The sequence below is a fragment of the Oncorhynchus kisutch genome, linkage group LG26 (genome assembly GCF_002021735.2).
Source record: "Oncorhynchus kisutch isolate 150728-3 linkage group LG26, Okis_V2, whole genome shotgun sequence".
In the NCBI taxonomy this organism is placed as follows: domain Eukaryota; kingdom Metazoa; phylum Chordata; class Actinopteri; order Salmoniformes; family Salmonidae; genus Oncorhynchus; species Oncorhynchus kisutch.
This window is the reverse complement of record NC_034199.2, coordinates 5,556,356-5,573,262: the sequence shown is the minus strand read 5'-3', so window position 1 is coordinate 5,573,262 and position 16,907 is coordinate 5,556,356. Positions and strand designations below refer to the sequence as shown.

Sequence of the window (16,907 nt, the reverse complement as noted above, 5' to 3'; positions counted from 1 at the left end):
CAGAATACTATCTGAATAGTTTCTCTTTTAGGAGTCCCTACCCATGCCGTTTCTTCGAAGAAACCCTGCAATCGTGGCTTTTTCCAAAGTCTCTTCTGCTGCCTATGTCACAAAGGAACAAAACAATCCCCATCAACAACAATGCCCCCTTATTGGTGGAAGAAAATATGACCATTTCAAAGTAAGCTGTCTTTGTCCTTACATCTCTTTCTCCCTCTTGCCCTTTCTTGTGATGTTGACTATCTCACACGTGGTCAACATGATTGAGAGCCACATGGTCGGTACACATGTTTTCTTTGCGCTATGTCCTTTCATGTTTACAAGCTCTCTGGTCAATAAACTATTGCAGTTCCCCCTTAAAAGTAAATATTTCACTTCAAATAAATCAATCCAGATGACACCATGAGTTAAAAAATATATAAAATAAAATCAGCACAAACTATAATGTATTATCAGACCACAGTCATTCTATGTAAGTGTATTAAGGTGAATCACTTGTGTCCATGTCACACAGCATTCCCTGCTAAACAGGACATGATATCAGGCTATTCCAATTTTTGGGCAGATGACAAAGCCGGCCAAGACTCTATTGAACTTCGAAAACAACATGGCAGTTAGCTCACTACAGACAGATCAGGTGTTCAAGACTCTATTGAACACATTCTTGGGAAACAACATGGCAGTTCGCTCGCTATAGACAGATCAGGTGTTCAAGACGCTTCTCGTGTGTCAGTTTCAGATTTATGCCTTACTTCAGCTTTTTATAGTGATTTGATATTCCAGGAGTAATTTGTCACGTCTCTTGAAGCCCCAAAATAAAGTGCTAGGTCTCCTGGAAAGGGACCTATGTGCTAGGCTCAGTGGGGTTGCTGCTGTCTCAGGCGGGCTGTGGACTCAGTCAAGACCCCCAGCAGTGCAAGCCACTAGTACCAAAGGAGCTGTCTGTGACCTGCCAGCCCTCTGGACTCTGTCACCTCCCTTGAGAAAACAACTCTCTCGCTCTATGCTTGGAAGAGTTTAAAACCTCTGAACACTACAAACCTATTTGGAGAAGGTCAGCTCCCTGTGTGCCTAAAGAAGCACTCTGGTCAAAGCAAAGCTTTTGACACATCTGCCAAAAGCATGCCTGCTGAACACTGTGAGGTGTCAGAACTAATTGAAGCCATGGATTCAAGTGAGCCTTCTGAGCAATCTGCTGAACCCTGCATCATTGTGGATGAAAGAAAAAACTCTTTGGACTATACTGAACCCCAAAAGGTCAATGGACAAATGGATTCCTCTGTGCACAGTGCCGATCATTACAACATGAATGTAGAACATGCAGAGGAGAGTAAACCTTCTGTGCATTATAATAGGCATTCTGAGGGCTTTGAACAATGGATCAACCAGCCCTGTGAGGACTATCCAGCTCTTCACAAGCACACTAATCAGTGTAAGTCTTCCGAGTTAAGTAAATCATTTGAAGAATGTACTCAACATTGTGAGTGCTTTGAGTTCAGCAAGTCCTCTGAGCACTGTGCTAATGACTGTCTAGCTTCTGTATTTAGGCAACACTGCGAAAATTGCACAGGACACTTTCAGTCATCTGAACAATGCAAGCCTTCTGATCAACACTGTATGTCCTTTGAGCCAAGCGAACCTGCTGAGAGCTCTGAGTTTTTTGAGCAATGTAAGATATATGACTTCATACCTGACATCTCTGAATCTACTAAATCAATCAGATCATTTGAGCACTGCACTGGTATTTGTGGGTATTCAGGAAAATACAATAATATTGAACATCCAACAGAATATAATGAGACTACAACGTCATATAATGATGATTTAAAGCCCGCTGAGCCTACAATTCAACAAATTGAAATCTGTGGGCTTTTTGACTCTGAGTTTTGCACAACATTAGAACCTATACATTCTTCAGATTTGAACATGCATTCTCAATGCTATGCTGAACAAGTTGATCCCAATGAAAGTAGACATGTCTCTAAAGTTTGTGAACCCACTGAGCAAACGTTGCTTGCTGAACAATGCAGTCATCTATCTGCTGAATATGATATACCCTCTGGGCACTGTGAACTGCAAAACAATCTCTATGAGCAAAGTGAGACAAGTGTACAGTGTGAACTGACTGAGCGATGTAATTCTTGTGAGAGCTATACCAGTCAACATCCAAGCATAAATAACAAATACTATGAGCCTAGCAACGCATTTTATTCTGAGGAAGACAAGTCTTCTGAGTGCTCATCCATTGAAACAAGTTATTTCGAATTTTGCATCGATGACAGTATAAATTCAGACCTATTAACTGATTCAGCTGAATCCTATGAAGCATTAGTGGAAGAAGGAGCACCAGACAAATCCAGGGATGATAAAGCTAAATTCTGTTCAGAGATATGGGGATCTTTTGACAATTGTCCAGATGTGGTAGAATGTGAGGAAAGCAAAGCTGATGAAGAAAAACCTCACTTGGATGCAGTCGTTGTTGAGGAATTCTTTGACTTATTCGATAAAAAGGATACTTATACCTTTTCTCAAAGGCGACCTTATACCTCCTGTTTTGAAGGGGGAGGGGTTCATGAGCAGATTTTTGAACAACTTAAACCTCAAGTGCCCATTATGAATGAGGAAGAAACACATATGTCCTGTGCCAAAAAAAGGCTTGAATCACTTGCTTTAGATGAGAAAATCAATGAGAATAAAGCTTTTAGTCAAGAAGAAGTTGATCAATCTTATGATACTTGTGCTGAGGACAGACCATTTAATGTAGACTGTGCTGATGATGAGGCATCAGCCTCTGGATCTTTTGCAGAGGAGGAAAGATGTGAATCTTGTTTTGAAGAAGCCTCAGCTAATGAAGTTGACATTTACGAAGCTTTTGTAGCAGAAGACAATGCTATTAAGGCTGAGGCCCACAAGCCCTTTGTTGAGGAAGATTGCATTGCTGAAGATAAAGCTGGTGAGGTTCATGCCAATGGACACTTAGTTGATGAGGACAACATGTACGAACACAGTGCAGAGGAAGCTTCTCATGGATCCTCTGCTGAAGTGTCTTTTGTTGAAGATGATGAAACATATGAGGGCCAAAATGATCAGACTTATGAACCATGCTTTGAAAAAGAGAAATCTTTTGATGAAGAAGAGCAGAAAATACACATTGCAGAAGATGAATTATACAACCCATATGCTAGAGACAAAGCTTATAGATCATATGAACTGTGTGATGAAGATTGCATCGCATATGGCTGTGAACATACACCATTTTCCATGGAAGGGGAAGCTTATGCACTCTGCGCTGAGGAGAAAGCCTGTGAACCAAGTGATGAAGAGCACCATGAATATGAAAGCAAAGCCAATGAATCTAGTGTTAATCACTTCTGTGATGAAGAAGACTCTGATGATACTTTTAATGAAGGAATTGATGACAGCACTCCTGAGACATATTTTAAAGATGGAGTGTGCAATGAGGGGGGAGAGCATGCTGCTCCATGTGCTGAGGAGAGTGAATGTCCTCACTCACTTGAGGTTATAACCAAAGACACTGTACTATGCACTGAAGGAAGCAAACCAGCTATGCCTGATGGTATTGAATTCAATGGAGATCAAACTGATTCCTCTACAACCTCTTCGGAAGAGATAGATGAGCAAAACAAGTCATCTAAATTGTGTGAGGATCTGAACACACCATATATGTCTGAGGGCTGGGAGGAACACAATGTTGTCTCAGAGTACCTCCAACCCCCAGAGTCCGAGGACCTTTCAGAGCAGGTGTCTGAGAAAACAAGCCCCCCTTTTGATGGTGCTGAACATAGTAAAAACTCCATGGTCAGCGAGCCAGATGAACATCATGCCGAACAAACAGAGCCCGCTGAAAAAAGTGAGCTGGATGAGAAAACAGAGTTGCATGAATTTTTTAAGATTGTGGCCTCTGAACAACCAAGTGAAGAGTCTGACGAGGAGCTGAATGACGATGAGTCTGAGGAGTCCTGTGAATGCGAGTACTGCGTTCCGCCTAGCGACCAGGTATTTCAAGGTCTTTGCACCTTTCTTTAAATCCATTTGAATAGCATGCACCTAATTTGATTAGAGCTCTGCTTTCAAATTTCAAATGATATATGAACGTTTCAGGTGTTGCATCAAACTGAAATTTGACAGAGAAAATATGTATTTGTCCATGTATTTGGCCAGTTTTTTTTAATGTATTGACCATTCAGTTTTAGCTTTGGCTGTGTTGGCATTGGATAAAATTTGTGGCAACACAACTGAAAAAGAGGAGGATATGGCTAAACATAAGGCTCTTATTGCTTGACACAGCAGTTGGTATTAATCTCAGCCTATAAAAGTTATGATATCCTGACCTGGTTATTTACTCTGCTGGGGCAAACAAATTTGGATTGCACAGTATTATAGGCTGCTTATTTGGTCATCACATTTCCTCTTGCTAGTATAGTCGGTATTGCCTACTTGATGAGGGAAGGGTTAGCTCATAGTCAGCCCACAGACCCATGATAGCCCACAGTCACATTGACATGAACTTTTTCCATCAACAGAACACCAGCTGTTTGGAAATTGCTGTCTTATGCCCCCCCCCCCCCCCCCCCCCCCCCATGGACACATTCCTCTATAACTCATTTCTCTCAACCTCACAAGCAAACCTTTTATCAGTGTGTTTTCGCACTACAATTTCATGAGGTAATGTTATCAGTTTAATTCATGACCCACATGCTAACTTTTTAATGGTTTTTGCATCATGTCACAGTGTTTTTTTTATTTGCTTTAGAGCACAAACATTGCAAAATAATCTAATTGCATCTATTAATTTGATGTCATCATTTGGCTCATTAACCTAACATTTACCTACTTGCTTTCAGGTCCCAGAAAAACCTTTGCTCCCTCTAATCAAGTCAAAAGACGCAGGGAAGATCTGTGTGGTGATTGATTTGGATGAAACATTAGTGCACAGTTCATTCAAGGTAAGCTGATGTGTGTGACCGGCTCTTTAAGGACAAATGCTAACGTACTAGAGTTGATTGTTTTCATCTCTCTCTTTTGTACTAATTAGTAAAGCAAAATGCAAATAATAATTTATTTGATCTAACAGCATTGTTTTTATTCTATGTCCATATCAATATTAATTTCTTCAAAAAGGCTTCAAAAGAAAACGTACTTTTAGGAGATCCTATGTTCAAGGGATCACAAAACAATTTTTTTGCCAAATTGAAGCTCTTCAAGTTCTTCAGGGTCAGATCACTACTCTTGTTATGGCCATGGTTAAATAATACATTTCACTTTCAAGCGACCTTTTACGCCTAGTATTGAAATTATAGTCCATATCAAATAATGTGTGATATGTCCCTTCGTGTTCACAACTTCCCTATACAAATTTAATGATTGTATCTGCTGTGATCAGATTTATTTGGAATGTTAATTGTTGTTAATGAATGTTTAACAAGTTGTTAAAGGCATAGTTCGGGATTATGGCAATGAAGCTCTTTATCTTAACTTCTCCCAGGGCAGACACTGGTTGAGTCAACGTTGCTTCCACTTCATTTCATTGAAATGACATTGAACCAACGTGAAATAGACATTGAATTGACGTCTGTGCCCGGTGGGTTGTGGATACTATTGTGTGTCTCTGCGTGCAGTTTGAAGAAAGTTGCTAATTAGCATTAGCACAATTGCTAACTAGCAATAACTGTTCCTACAGACTTCCAATCATTGCGCTAATGCTAGTTAGCATTGGCTCACAAAACTACCTCTAACTTCCTTTGTACCGAACACAAGACATAAAAATTGTATCCACGAGTTCACCTGACACTGGGGAAGAAGATAAAGGGCTTAATTGCCACAATCTTGAACTCTCTCTTTATGGTTGAGTGCACCATTAAAAATGTCAAGACTCCTTGTTGTGTGGCTTCTAGCAAGTATTCTTTTCTATGCTACTCGGTAAATCCAGAATTGGCTGCGTAATGGGCATTATGTACTCTTGCCCACCACAGGTGGTTTTTCAATCTAATCACAGTCTGTCCCAAAGGATGTCACCGGATAGGGCCACAGGTCTAAACTATCAATGAAAGTGGCAGCATTTGATTGAAGGCGAGTCACAAGTTGTAGTGGTGCTGTTTTGAGTCACTTGTAGTTTTGATTAGGGTGTATATAATTGGATTGATGTTCAGTTCTGTAATGTCTGCTTGTCCAAATAAGTTATGGAGGGAAACCTATAGTAAATTAAAGATCTTGATTATTTGAAATACATATTTTATTTCCTATTCTCTGAGAGACATATGCCCTATTCTAACTTAAGTTGGCTTGTTTTCTTTCATAATATGGCTGTTTTGATTTTAGAATAATGCTGTACATTTAGGTGATGTAAACCTACATTTTGATGCATGAAAACAATAAGTAAGTTCAACTCGGTTCAAAGTAAGCTAGAAAGGTCTAGTATGGAGTACCAGCAAAATAAATAGTGGGGTACGACGTACTAGTAAAACATAAACCTATCACAATAATTAATAAAGAAATTAATAAAGAAAACGGTAGGATATTGAACTACTTATTTTTGTCGCATTTGAGTCACATGAAAAATTTGCAAATAGACATGAAAACGTGTGGAATACGATCCAAAATGTGGTGTGGTTCTATGATAACACTAAAATGTTGCCATTGCAGAGATGAGTGGCTGAGATCGAGACACACGTTTACAGCAGTTTATGCATCATTCAGGTTACAAGACATGTGTATTCCTAATGAATGACAATCACCAAATGTCATTCATAACACCTTTTGGTGGTTTGTAAGTTAAGTCTCTATGCATTTCACTTTACTTGTTCATGTGACATTAAAACTTGAAACATTTATCAAATGGCACTGTATGAATGCCGGAATTGAAGTTAGCCTAATGGTGGGAATAGTAACTGAAGTCTGGACTCAGACTGTAAACCTCACATGTAGCCTATTATAATATTAACTCCTGCAGAATTAAGTGTCCCTCACAGTAAAATGATAGACCAAATGTCAATTTTGTCTCAGGAACAGGTGTGGAGAAGTATGAGAGAATGCAAATGCGTGCTTAGGGACCTGTTGTGTAGAATCAACGTGCAATTTCTTTGTGACAGAAAAGCTGACAGTACTTCATTTTCATCCACATAAAATTTGCATCCAAGATTAACTCAAATATTTTTAGAAACATGTTGGATTGTTTTCACAGCTTTTAATTTCCCGAAAAACCAGTCAAACTGCTGTCATTTGGTAATATCCCCTGGTCCCATCAGATTGCTGATGATGTAATTCCTGTCCTAGAACTGAAATTCTGTCAGTGTAATTAGCTAGCATGCTAACCTTAGCCAGCTAATGAAAGTTATGTGAGGACATTTCAGTTATTAAGATAATTAGGTGTTAGGTGAAAATAATTGTTTACGAAAAAGACTATCAGCCTACCTTTCAAGAGATGAGTCTCAGCTAAACTGTGTTTATACGAGCTGTTGACATGTTGAGGGTTGACGTTTGTCTGACTCTTGTCGTTTGATAATTCCAGTGAAACCATGTTGGATTCCAGACGTCATTAATATTGAACAGGCACACGAACATGACCAAATAGCTATATTCTTTGTTCTCTCTATTCATTTCAGAAAGTTGTCATACCCCTTGACTTATTCCACATCTTTGTGGTGATTGGGTGTATTGATATACCACCCAAAGTGGAATTATTAACTTTACCATGCTAAAAGGTATATTCATTGTGTGCTTTTAGAATTGTTTTCCCATCTACCAATTGGTGCCCTTTGCAAGGCATTGGTAAACCTTCCTGGTCCTTGTTGTTGAATCTGTGTTTGAAATTCACTGCTCGACTGAGGTACCATACAGATTGGGTTACAGAGATGAGGTAGTTATTCAAAAATAATGTTGAAAATTATAATTGCCAACAGAGTCCATGCAGCTTACTATGTTACTTGTTAAGTACATTTTTTGTGACTTGTTAAGCACATTTTTAATCCTTAACATTTTTAGGCTTGTATACAAGGGGTTGTATACTTATTGACTCAATAATTGACTCAGATTTTAATTAATTTGTAAAAATTTCTTAAAACATAATTCCACTTTGACATTATGGGGTATTGTGTGTAGGCCAGAGACACAAAATCTAAATGTAATTCATTTTAAATTCAGGCTGTAACACAACAAAATGTGGTAAAAGTTGAAGGGGTGTGAATACTTTCTGAAGGCAATGCATTATCTAAATTGTGCAGCTATACATCAATACATTATATAAATTGCGCAGCTATATATCAATTAATTTTCTAAATTGCAGCTGCGAATCTGCCATAGAAATAGAAAAAATATAAGCTCTGGTAATATGGATAGCCTATTGAATGGTTTGAAGGGTGTATTGAAGCAATGGACAATTTAGTTTTGCATGCTTTTCTCATTAAGATAAATGGAATGGTTGAAAATGAGCAAACCCTGCACACCCGGGCCATGCAAAATGAATTTGCCTAAAACGTTAGTGGTCAAAACCATTCATCTTTGGGCGACGTGGGGGAGCGGTTTCTAAAATGCATAATTTATAAAATGGTCATCTTTGCAAGGTTTTAGAGAAAAGCTGTTTGCCTCTCAGATGACTTGTGAATAGAAAGAACTTTGCAGCAAGTGGTTCTGACTAATAAACATTGCCATTTTGGTGGGTGGTAACATTGAAATTAAACCGAACCTGAAACAAAATGTATAATAGGCTGAAAATGTAACCTCATAGGAAAAGACACGTAAGAGTCACGGAAACATCTGAAGTCACACATTTGGATTTGGCAATATATCATACTTTGACTAAAATGATGCCTTATTGACTTGCATTGTTGTGCAACATCATGGGTAAGCTCTGGACAGAGCCGGTCCTGACCTAAGCAAAATTCTGCTAAGGGGCCCTCTGACCCGGTCTAAGAATAAGTAGACCTATACAGAACAGAACAGAATGAGGTATAAACAAACAATATTTTTTTAATAGAATATTTTCAATATAATCTTAAGATAAGTGAATATTAACATAAATAAGAAATTGTAGGCCCGTCTGAAGTTTGCTAGAGAGCATTTGGATGATCCAGAAGAAGATTGGGAGAATGTCATATGGTCAGATGAAACCAAAATATAACTTTTTGGTAAAAACTCAACTCGTCGTGTTTGGAGGACAAAGAATGCTGAGTTGCATCCAAAGAACACCATAACTACTGTGAAGCATGGGGATGGAAACATCATGCTTTGGGGCTGTTCTTCTGCAAAGGGACCAGGACAACTGATCCGTGTAAAGGAAAGAATGAATGGGGCCATGTATCGTGAGATTTTGAGTGAAAACCTCCTTCCATCAGCAAGGGCATTGAAGATGAAACGTGGCTGGGTCTTTCAGCATGACAATGATCCCAAACACACCGCCCGGGCAATGAAGGAGTGGCTTCGTAATAAGCATTTCAAGGTCCTGGAGTGGCCAAACCCATAGAAAATCTTTGGAGGGAGTTGAAAGTCCGTGTTGCCCAGCAACAGCCCCAAAACATCACTACTCTAGAGGAGATCTGCATGGAGGAATGGGCCAATATACCAGCAACAGTGTGTGGAACCATTTAACTTTGTTTGTTTATAGTTACATCTTGTTTTGGCCAGAGTTGTGTCAATTCACTCCGATTCACAATGTGTGCAGAAAGTAGCCCATCACTTTTGCCAACGGATCTGTCGATAGCGCCTGCTGAATTCAGGGCATTAATTTTGTTGAAAAAAGTAGCAGAACTTTTGTAGTTCTCAATGGCTAACGTTATATTTTTCAAAAATGGAGTGGAAGAAAGGACTGTCAACACATACTGAACAGCTCACGTTATAAACAGAAGCCTGCTACATGGCAGACCATTATCTCAGCCAATCATGTCTAGCGGAAGGTTCCTGTCTTTTTCCATGGCTAACCCAACTGGGCTCATCATTTAATAATTTCATTAATATTTATGGTTGGAATACAAGGTTGTTATTAAAGCAAACGAAACTTCACATGTTCAGGAAAGCATTTCTTCCTTTAAATAAAAAAATGTATGTTTACGTTCAAATGCCGCTCCTGTGAGTAGTGGCGTCAGGCATACACCTCGTTTCCTGAAACGAGTCACATATAGGCATAACACAAACTCATGATTACACTATTGTTCTTGTAAATTCCATCAACCTCATCATTCAGTTAGGACTCATTTAAATTTGATTGTGATGTAACTTGCACAATTATTGCCCATTCCATCCATTTGTTATTCATTCAGTGGGCTGGCATTGTTTGCTTCGCTGGATAGAGTCAAGGATATGTTTTGCATCCTTCTAAAGGCCTACTGCAACATGTAGCATGTTCTGGTTTCCTTGACAATAAATGTGATTAGTAATAGAGATATTGTAAATAAAACAGTCCCATATAACAGCTTATTTTTACAAAGATTTTTTTTTAATGAGAATGATCAAACCCAAGAGGCGCAATCAAGTTATTTGCTGCTGAATAAAAGTCATAACACAAACTCATCATTACACTATCATCTTTCTAAATTAAATCAACCTCTTCACCCTCATCATTCTGTTAAGCCTAATTTAAATATAATTTTAAAGTAAGGTGCACAATTATCACCCATTCATACATTTGTCATTCATTCAGTGAGAAGAGAGAGACGTATTAGCGCCTGGCTGGGTATCAACGTCCTACAATACATTGTCTTGGCGGGGTAAGTTAAGAATCGGTATGAAAAAGGCTCTAAATACTTGTGATTTCAAAATTATGACATATGAGTAGTGTAAAATACAAACGTTTAGGAAAAGTCAGGGAAGGAGCAGGACATAGCTTTTTTTTGTCCGAATTTTGTAAAATGTACAAAATCAAATGGCAGTTCTAGTGTTATTTCACAGCGGTTTAGATGGTACAATGAATACTGGTTTTACAGTGCCTTGCGAAAGTATTCATCCGCCCTGGAGTTTTTCCTATTTTGTTGCATGGCCTATGGCGGTTCTAGTGTTATTTCACAACGGTTTAGGTGGTACAATGATTCTCTACACTCTGAGTACTGGTTTTACAGTGCCTTGCGAAGGCATTCATCCGCCTTGGAGTTTTTCCTATTTTGTTGCATTACAACCTAGAATTTAAATTGATTTTTATTTGGATTTCATGTAATGGATATACACAAAATAGTCCAAATTGGTGAAGTGAAAATGCAAAAAATTAGTTGTTTAAAAAAATTAATGAAGCCCCTAAATTAGATCTGGTGCAACCAATTACCTTCAGAAGCCACATAATTTGTTAAATGAAGTCCACCTGTGTGCAATCTAAGTATCACATGATCTGTTACATAATCTCAGTATATACAGTATACACCTGTTCTGAAAGGTCACAGAGTCTGCAACACCACTAAGTAAGGGAAATCCACCATGAAGACCAAGGAGCTCTCCACACAGGTCAGGGACAAAGTTGTGGAGAAGTACAGATCAGGGTTGGGTTATAAAAAAAGATCTGAAACTTTGAACATCCACCAGAGCACAATTAAATCCATTATTAAACAACAAACCTGCCGAGAGAGGGCCGCCCACCAAAACTCCCGGACCAGGCAAGGAGGGAATTATTCAGAGAGGCAACAAAGAGACCAAAGATAACCCTGAAGGAGCTGCAAAGCTCCACAGAGGAGATTGGAGTATCTGTCCATAGGACCACTTTAAGGCGTACTCCACAGAGCTGGGCTTTACGGAAAAGTGGCCAGAAAAAAGCCATTGCTTAAAGAAAAAAATAAGCAAACATGTTTGGTGTTCGCCAAAAGCACGTGGGAAACTCCTAAAACATATGGAAGAAGGTATTCTGGTCAGATGAGACTAAAATTGCAATTTTTGGCCATCAAGGAAAATGCTATGTCTGGCGCTAACCCAACACCTCACATCACCCCGAGATTACTATCTCCACAGTGAAGCATGGTGTTGGCAGCATCATGCTGTGGGGGTGTTTTTCTTTGGCAGGGTCTGGGGAAACTGGTCAGAATGGAAGGAATGATGGATGGTGCTAAATACAGGGAAATTCTTGAGGGAAACCTGTTTCAGTCTTCAAGATTTGAGACTGGGACAGAGGTTCACCTTCCAACAGGACAATGACCCCAAGCATACTGCTAAAGCAACACTTGAGTGGTTTAAGGGGAAACATTTAAATGTTTTGGAAGGTGCCTAGTCAAAGCCCAGACCTCAATCCAATTGAGAATCTGTTGTATAAATAAAAACATTAACAAAAATATTACATTTTCCACTAACTAAATAATCTGGTTGTTATATCCATGTTATATCCATAACCTATCCATAATTTATCCAATCAAATGTTTTATTATTAAGTTATTGACAGTTATGTGTAATTTCCCACTAGTGGGCAATTTCAAAGCTGCAAAAAAAAGTTGAGGTAACCCTTAGATACACATATTTTTCTGACAACTGTTGTAACTTTTCCGATAAGTGATCATACTTTATGTAAAATTAAGAGACTCATGTGCTGATATGATGACATATTTCATGAGCATGCATGACAATTTCTTGCCAATTCAAAATGTTTTTTTTCCCCCATGCTTGTATTCGTGCCTGCATGTCACAATCACACAGTAACAACATAACTTGGTGAACTACAACAAGATAGTAGATTTCCGATTTCAATATGACAACAGCCAGTGAAAGTACAGGGCGCCAAATTCAAAACAACAGAAATCTCATAATTAAAATTCCTCAAACATACATGTATCTTATACCGTTTTAAAGGTAATGTTGTTAATCCCACCACAGTGTCCGATTTCAAATATGCTTTACAGTGAAAACACCACAAATGATCATGTTAGGTCACCACCAAGCCAAAGAAAAACTCATTTTTCCAGCCAAAGAGAGGAGTCACAAAAAGCACAAATAGAGATAAAATTAATCACTAACCTTTGATGATCTTCATCAGATGACACTTATAGGACTTCATGTTACACAATACATGTATGTTTTGTTTGATGAAGTTTATATAACAAAATCTGAGTTTACATTGGCTACTAGTTCCAAAAACATCCAAAAATATTGCACAGAACCACATCATTGTACAGAAATACTCATTATAAATGTCGATGAAAATTCAAGAGTTAGACATGGAAATATAGATATACCTCTCCTTAATGCAACCGCTGTGTCAGATTTCAAAAAAACTTTACGGAAAAAGCAAACCATGCAATAATCTGAGACGGCGCTCAGAAAACAAATTAACTCTTCCGCCATGTTGGAGTCAACAGAAATCAGAAATTACATTATAAATATTCCCTTACCTTTGATGGTCTTCATCAGAATGCACTCCCAGGAATCTCAGTTCCACAATAAATGCTTGATATATTCCATAATGTCCATTATTTATGTCCAAGTAGCTACTTTTGTTAGCGTGTTAGGTACACATATCCAAACGCTCGTGCAGGCCATGCATAACTTCGGACAAAAACTTCAAAAAGTTATATTACAGGTTTTAGAAACATTTCAAACTAAGTATAGAATCAATCTTTAGGATGTTTCTATCATAAATCTTCAGTTCCAACCGGAGAATTCCTTTGTGTGTAGAGGAACCATGGAACGCAGGTGGCTATGATGTGAAATGCGCATGACCAGGAAATGGCTCTCTGCCAGTAACCTGACTCATTCAGCTCTTATTCAGCCCCACAACACAGTAGAAGCCTCATTCAAGTTTCTAAGGACGGTTGACATCTAGTGGAAGCCCTAGGAAGTGCAACTTCATCAATATCTGTGAAATCAATAGGGCCTGGGTTGAAAATCGACCAACCTCAGATTTCTCACTTCCTGTTTGGATTTCTTCTCAGGTTTTTGCCGGCCATATGAATTCTGATATACTCACAGACATCATTCAAAAAGTTTTAGAAACTTCAGAGTGCTTTCTATCCAATACTAATAATAATATGCATATATTAGCAACTGGGAATGAGTAGCAGGCCGTTAACTCTGGGCACCTCTGGGCACCTTTCATCCAAGCTACTCAATACTGCCCCTGCAGCTCTAAGGAGAATGCATTTTGTCTTATTTTACTGTTAAATTAACCTTGCGTTGTTTTTACACAGAAGCCATTTTGTAAATTTGACATTTATCTCAGGTGGGCCTAAACGGTATAGTAGCATAAAAAGCACTACCTCAATACAGGGTGTAAATTATAATAAAGCAATATTGTAGAAAAATAATCTCAATACTAACTTTGCATAATATTGTGATATATAGTGTATATTGATACACCAAATCATTGGTTTCCAAATATTTTATTAGTAGTCTCTTTTTTTTTTTTTACCATGAATCACTGTTGTTCCAATTAAGCCCAGTATGCTCCTATTAAGCCTGGTTTGCATTGAGACACATGGGGATATGCTGATATCCTGTGATGATATCTGTAATATTCAATGAACATGAGCATATATATGTTTTTTGTTCAGATTTAAGTAAATTAAAACACACAACTACAGTTATAATGGCACCGGTGGAAACGGCTGCCATTTTAGGGGGTTCCAACCAATTGTACTGCTTTGTGTTTTGTTTTTTTTACGTTGTTTGTCATTTATTTTGTAAATAATGCTTCTGCCACTATCTCTCATGACTGAAAATAGCTTCTGGATATCAGAACAGCGATTACTCACCTCGAACTGGACAAAGATTTTTTATTTAACGAGTCGGACACAAAGGATTTACTACAGATACCGGACGAGGCCTGTCCTTTGCATGAAGAATAGACGCCAATATAGGGAACACAGGTCCGGGTGCCTTGTGAGTATTCGTCGGTGAGTGGATAACACGTCTCTACCATCCGTCTTATTGGCCAACGTGCAATCCTTGGAGAATAAACTGGATTGACCTCTGTTCAAGACTCTCCTACCAACGAGACATTAAAAACTGTAAAAGCACTAAAAGATGTTTCACTGAGTCGTGGCTGAACGACGACATGGATAATATACAGTTGGCTGGGTTTTCAGTGCATCAGCAAGACAGAACAGCTGCCACTGGTAAGACAAGGTGTGACGTCTGTGTATATTTGTCAGTAACAGTGCACAAAATCTAATATTAAGGAAGGCCATAAGCAAACAAGAAAATGGTCATCCAGAGGCAGCACTCCTAGTGGCCGTGGACTTTAACGGAGCAAACTTAAATCCATTTTACCTCATTTCTACCAACATGTTACATGTGCAACCAGAGAGGAAAAATCTTTAGACTTCCTTTACTCCACACACAGAGACACATACAATGCTCTCCCTCGCCCTCTATTTGTCAAATCTGACTATAAATACATCCTGCTGGATTCCTACTTACAACAAAAACTAACGCAGGAAGTATCAGTGACTCGCTCAATATGGAAGTGGTCAGATGACACAGATGCTAATCTACTGGACTGTTTTGCTAGCACAGACTGGAATATGTTCCGGGACTCATCAGATGGCATTGAGGAGTTTACCACATCAGTCACCACCTTCATCAATAAGGGCATCAATGACGTTGTCCCCACAGGGACTGTACATACATACCCAAACCAGGAGCGATGGATTACATGCAACATCCGCACTGAGCTAAAGGGTAGAGCTGCCGCTTTCAAGGAGTGGGACTCTAACCCGGATGCTTATAAGAAATCCCGCTATGCACTCAGGTGAACCATCAATCAGGAAAATGTGAATACAGGACTAACATTGAATATTACTACACCGGCTCCGACGCACGTTGGATGTGGCAGCGCTTGGAAACTATTACGGACTACAAAGGAAAGCTCAGCCACGAGCTGCCAAGTGACACGAGCCTACCAGACAAGCTAAATTACTTCTATGCATGCTTCAAGGCAAACAACACTGAAGCATACTTGAGAGCACCAGCTGCTCCGGACAACTGTGTGATCACCGACTGTGTGATCACCGCTCGCCGTAGCCGATGTGAGTAAGACCTTTAAACAGGTCAACATTCACAAAGCCGCAGGGCCAGACGGATTACCAGGATATGTACTCCGAGCATGTGCTAACCAACTGGCAAGGGTCTTCACTGACATTTAAAACCTCTCCCTGACCGAGTCTGTAATACCTACATGTTTCAAGCAGACCACCATAGTCCCTGTGCCCAAGAACATCAAGGTAACCTGCCTAAATGACTACCGACCGGTAGCACTCATGTCTGTAGACATGGTGCTTTGAAAGGCTTGTCATGGCTCACATCAACCTCATCATCCCAGAAACCCTAGACCCACTCCAATTTGCATACCGCCCCAACATATTGAAATATGACGCTCCCTTTCCCACCTGGACTAAAGGAACACCTATGTGAGATTGCCGTTCTTGGACTACAGCTCAGCGTTCAACACCATAGTGTCCTCAAAGCTAATCACTAAGCGTAGGACCCTAGGACTAAACACCCCCCTCTGCACCTGGATCCTGTTCTTCCTTACGGGACTTCCTGACAGGCTGCCCCCAGGTGGTAAGGGTAGGCAACAACACATTTGCCACGCTGATCCTCAACACTGGGGCCCCTCAGGGATGTGTGCTTAGTCCCCTCCTGTACTCCCTGTTCACCCATGACTGCGTGGCCAAGCACGTCTCCAACAAGCGCTACTCATTACGTTTGCCAACGACACAACGGTGGTAGGCCTGATCACTAACAATGATTAGACAGCGTATAGGGAGGAGCTCAGAGGCCTGGCAGTGCTGTGCCAGGACAACAACTTCTCCCTCAATGTGATCAAGACAAAGGAGTTGATCATGGACTACAGGAAAAGGAGGGCCGAGCACGCCCCCATTCTAATTGACGGAGCTGTAGTGGAGCAGATTGAGAGTGTCCACCTCACCGACAAACTATCATTGTCCAAACACACCAAGACAGTTGTGAAGAGGCCCAGACAATGCATATTC

General features: G+C 39.6%; 1 protein-coding gene across 1 annotated transcript in view; it reads left to right on the top strand.

Annotated features, from left to right (window-relative positions):
- Nucleotides 1–883: 883 nt before the first annotated feature.
- LOC109871232 (uncharacterized) overlaps nt 884–16,907 on the top strand; it is a 34,686-nt gene continuing 18,662 nt past the window's right edge. Inside the window, exons 1-2 of the mRNA XM_020462039.2 lie at nt 884–4,017; nt 4,866–4,967. Coding sequence (XP_020317628.1) covers nt 1,123–4,017; nt 4,866–4,967 — 2,997 coding nt within the window. The 5' untranslated portion in view covers nt 884–1,122. The remainder of the gene's footprint in view (nt 4,018–4,865; nt 4,968–16,907) is intronic.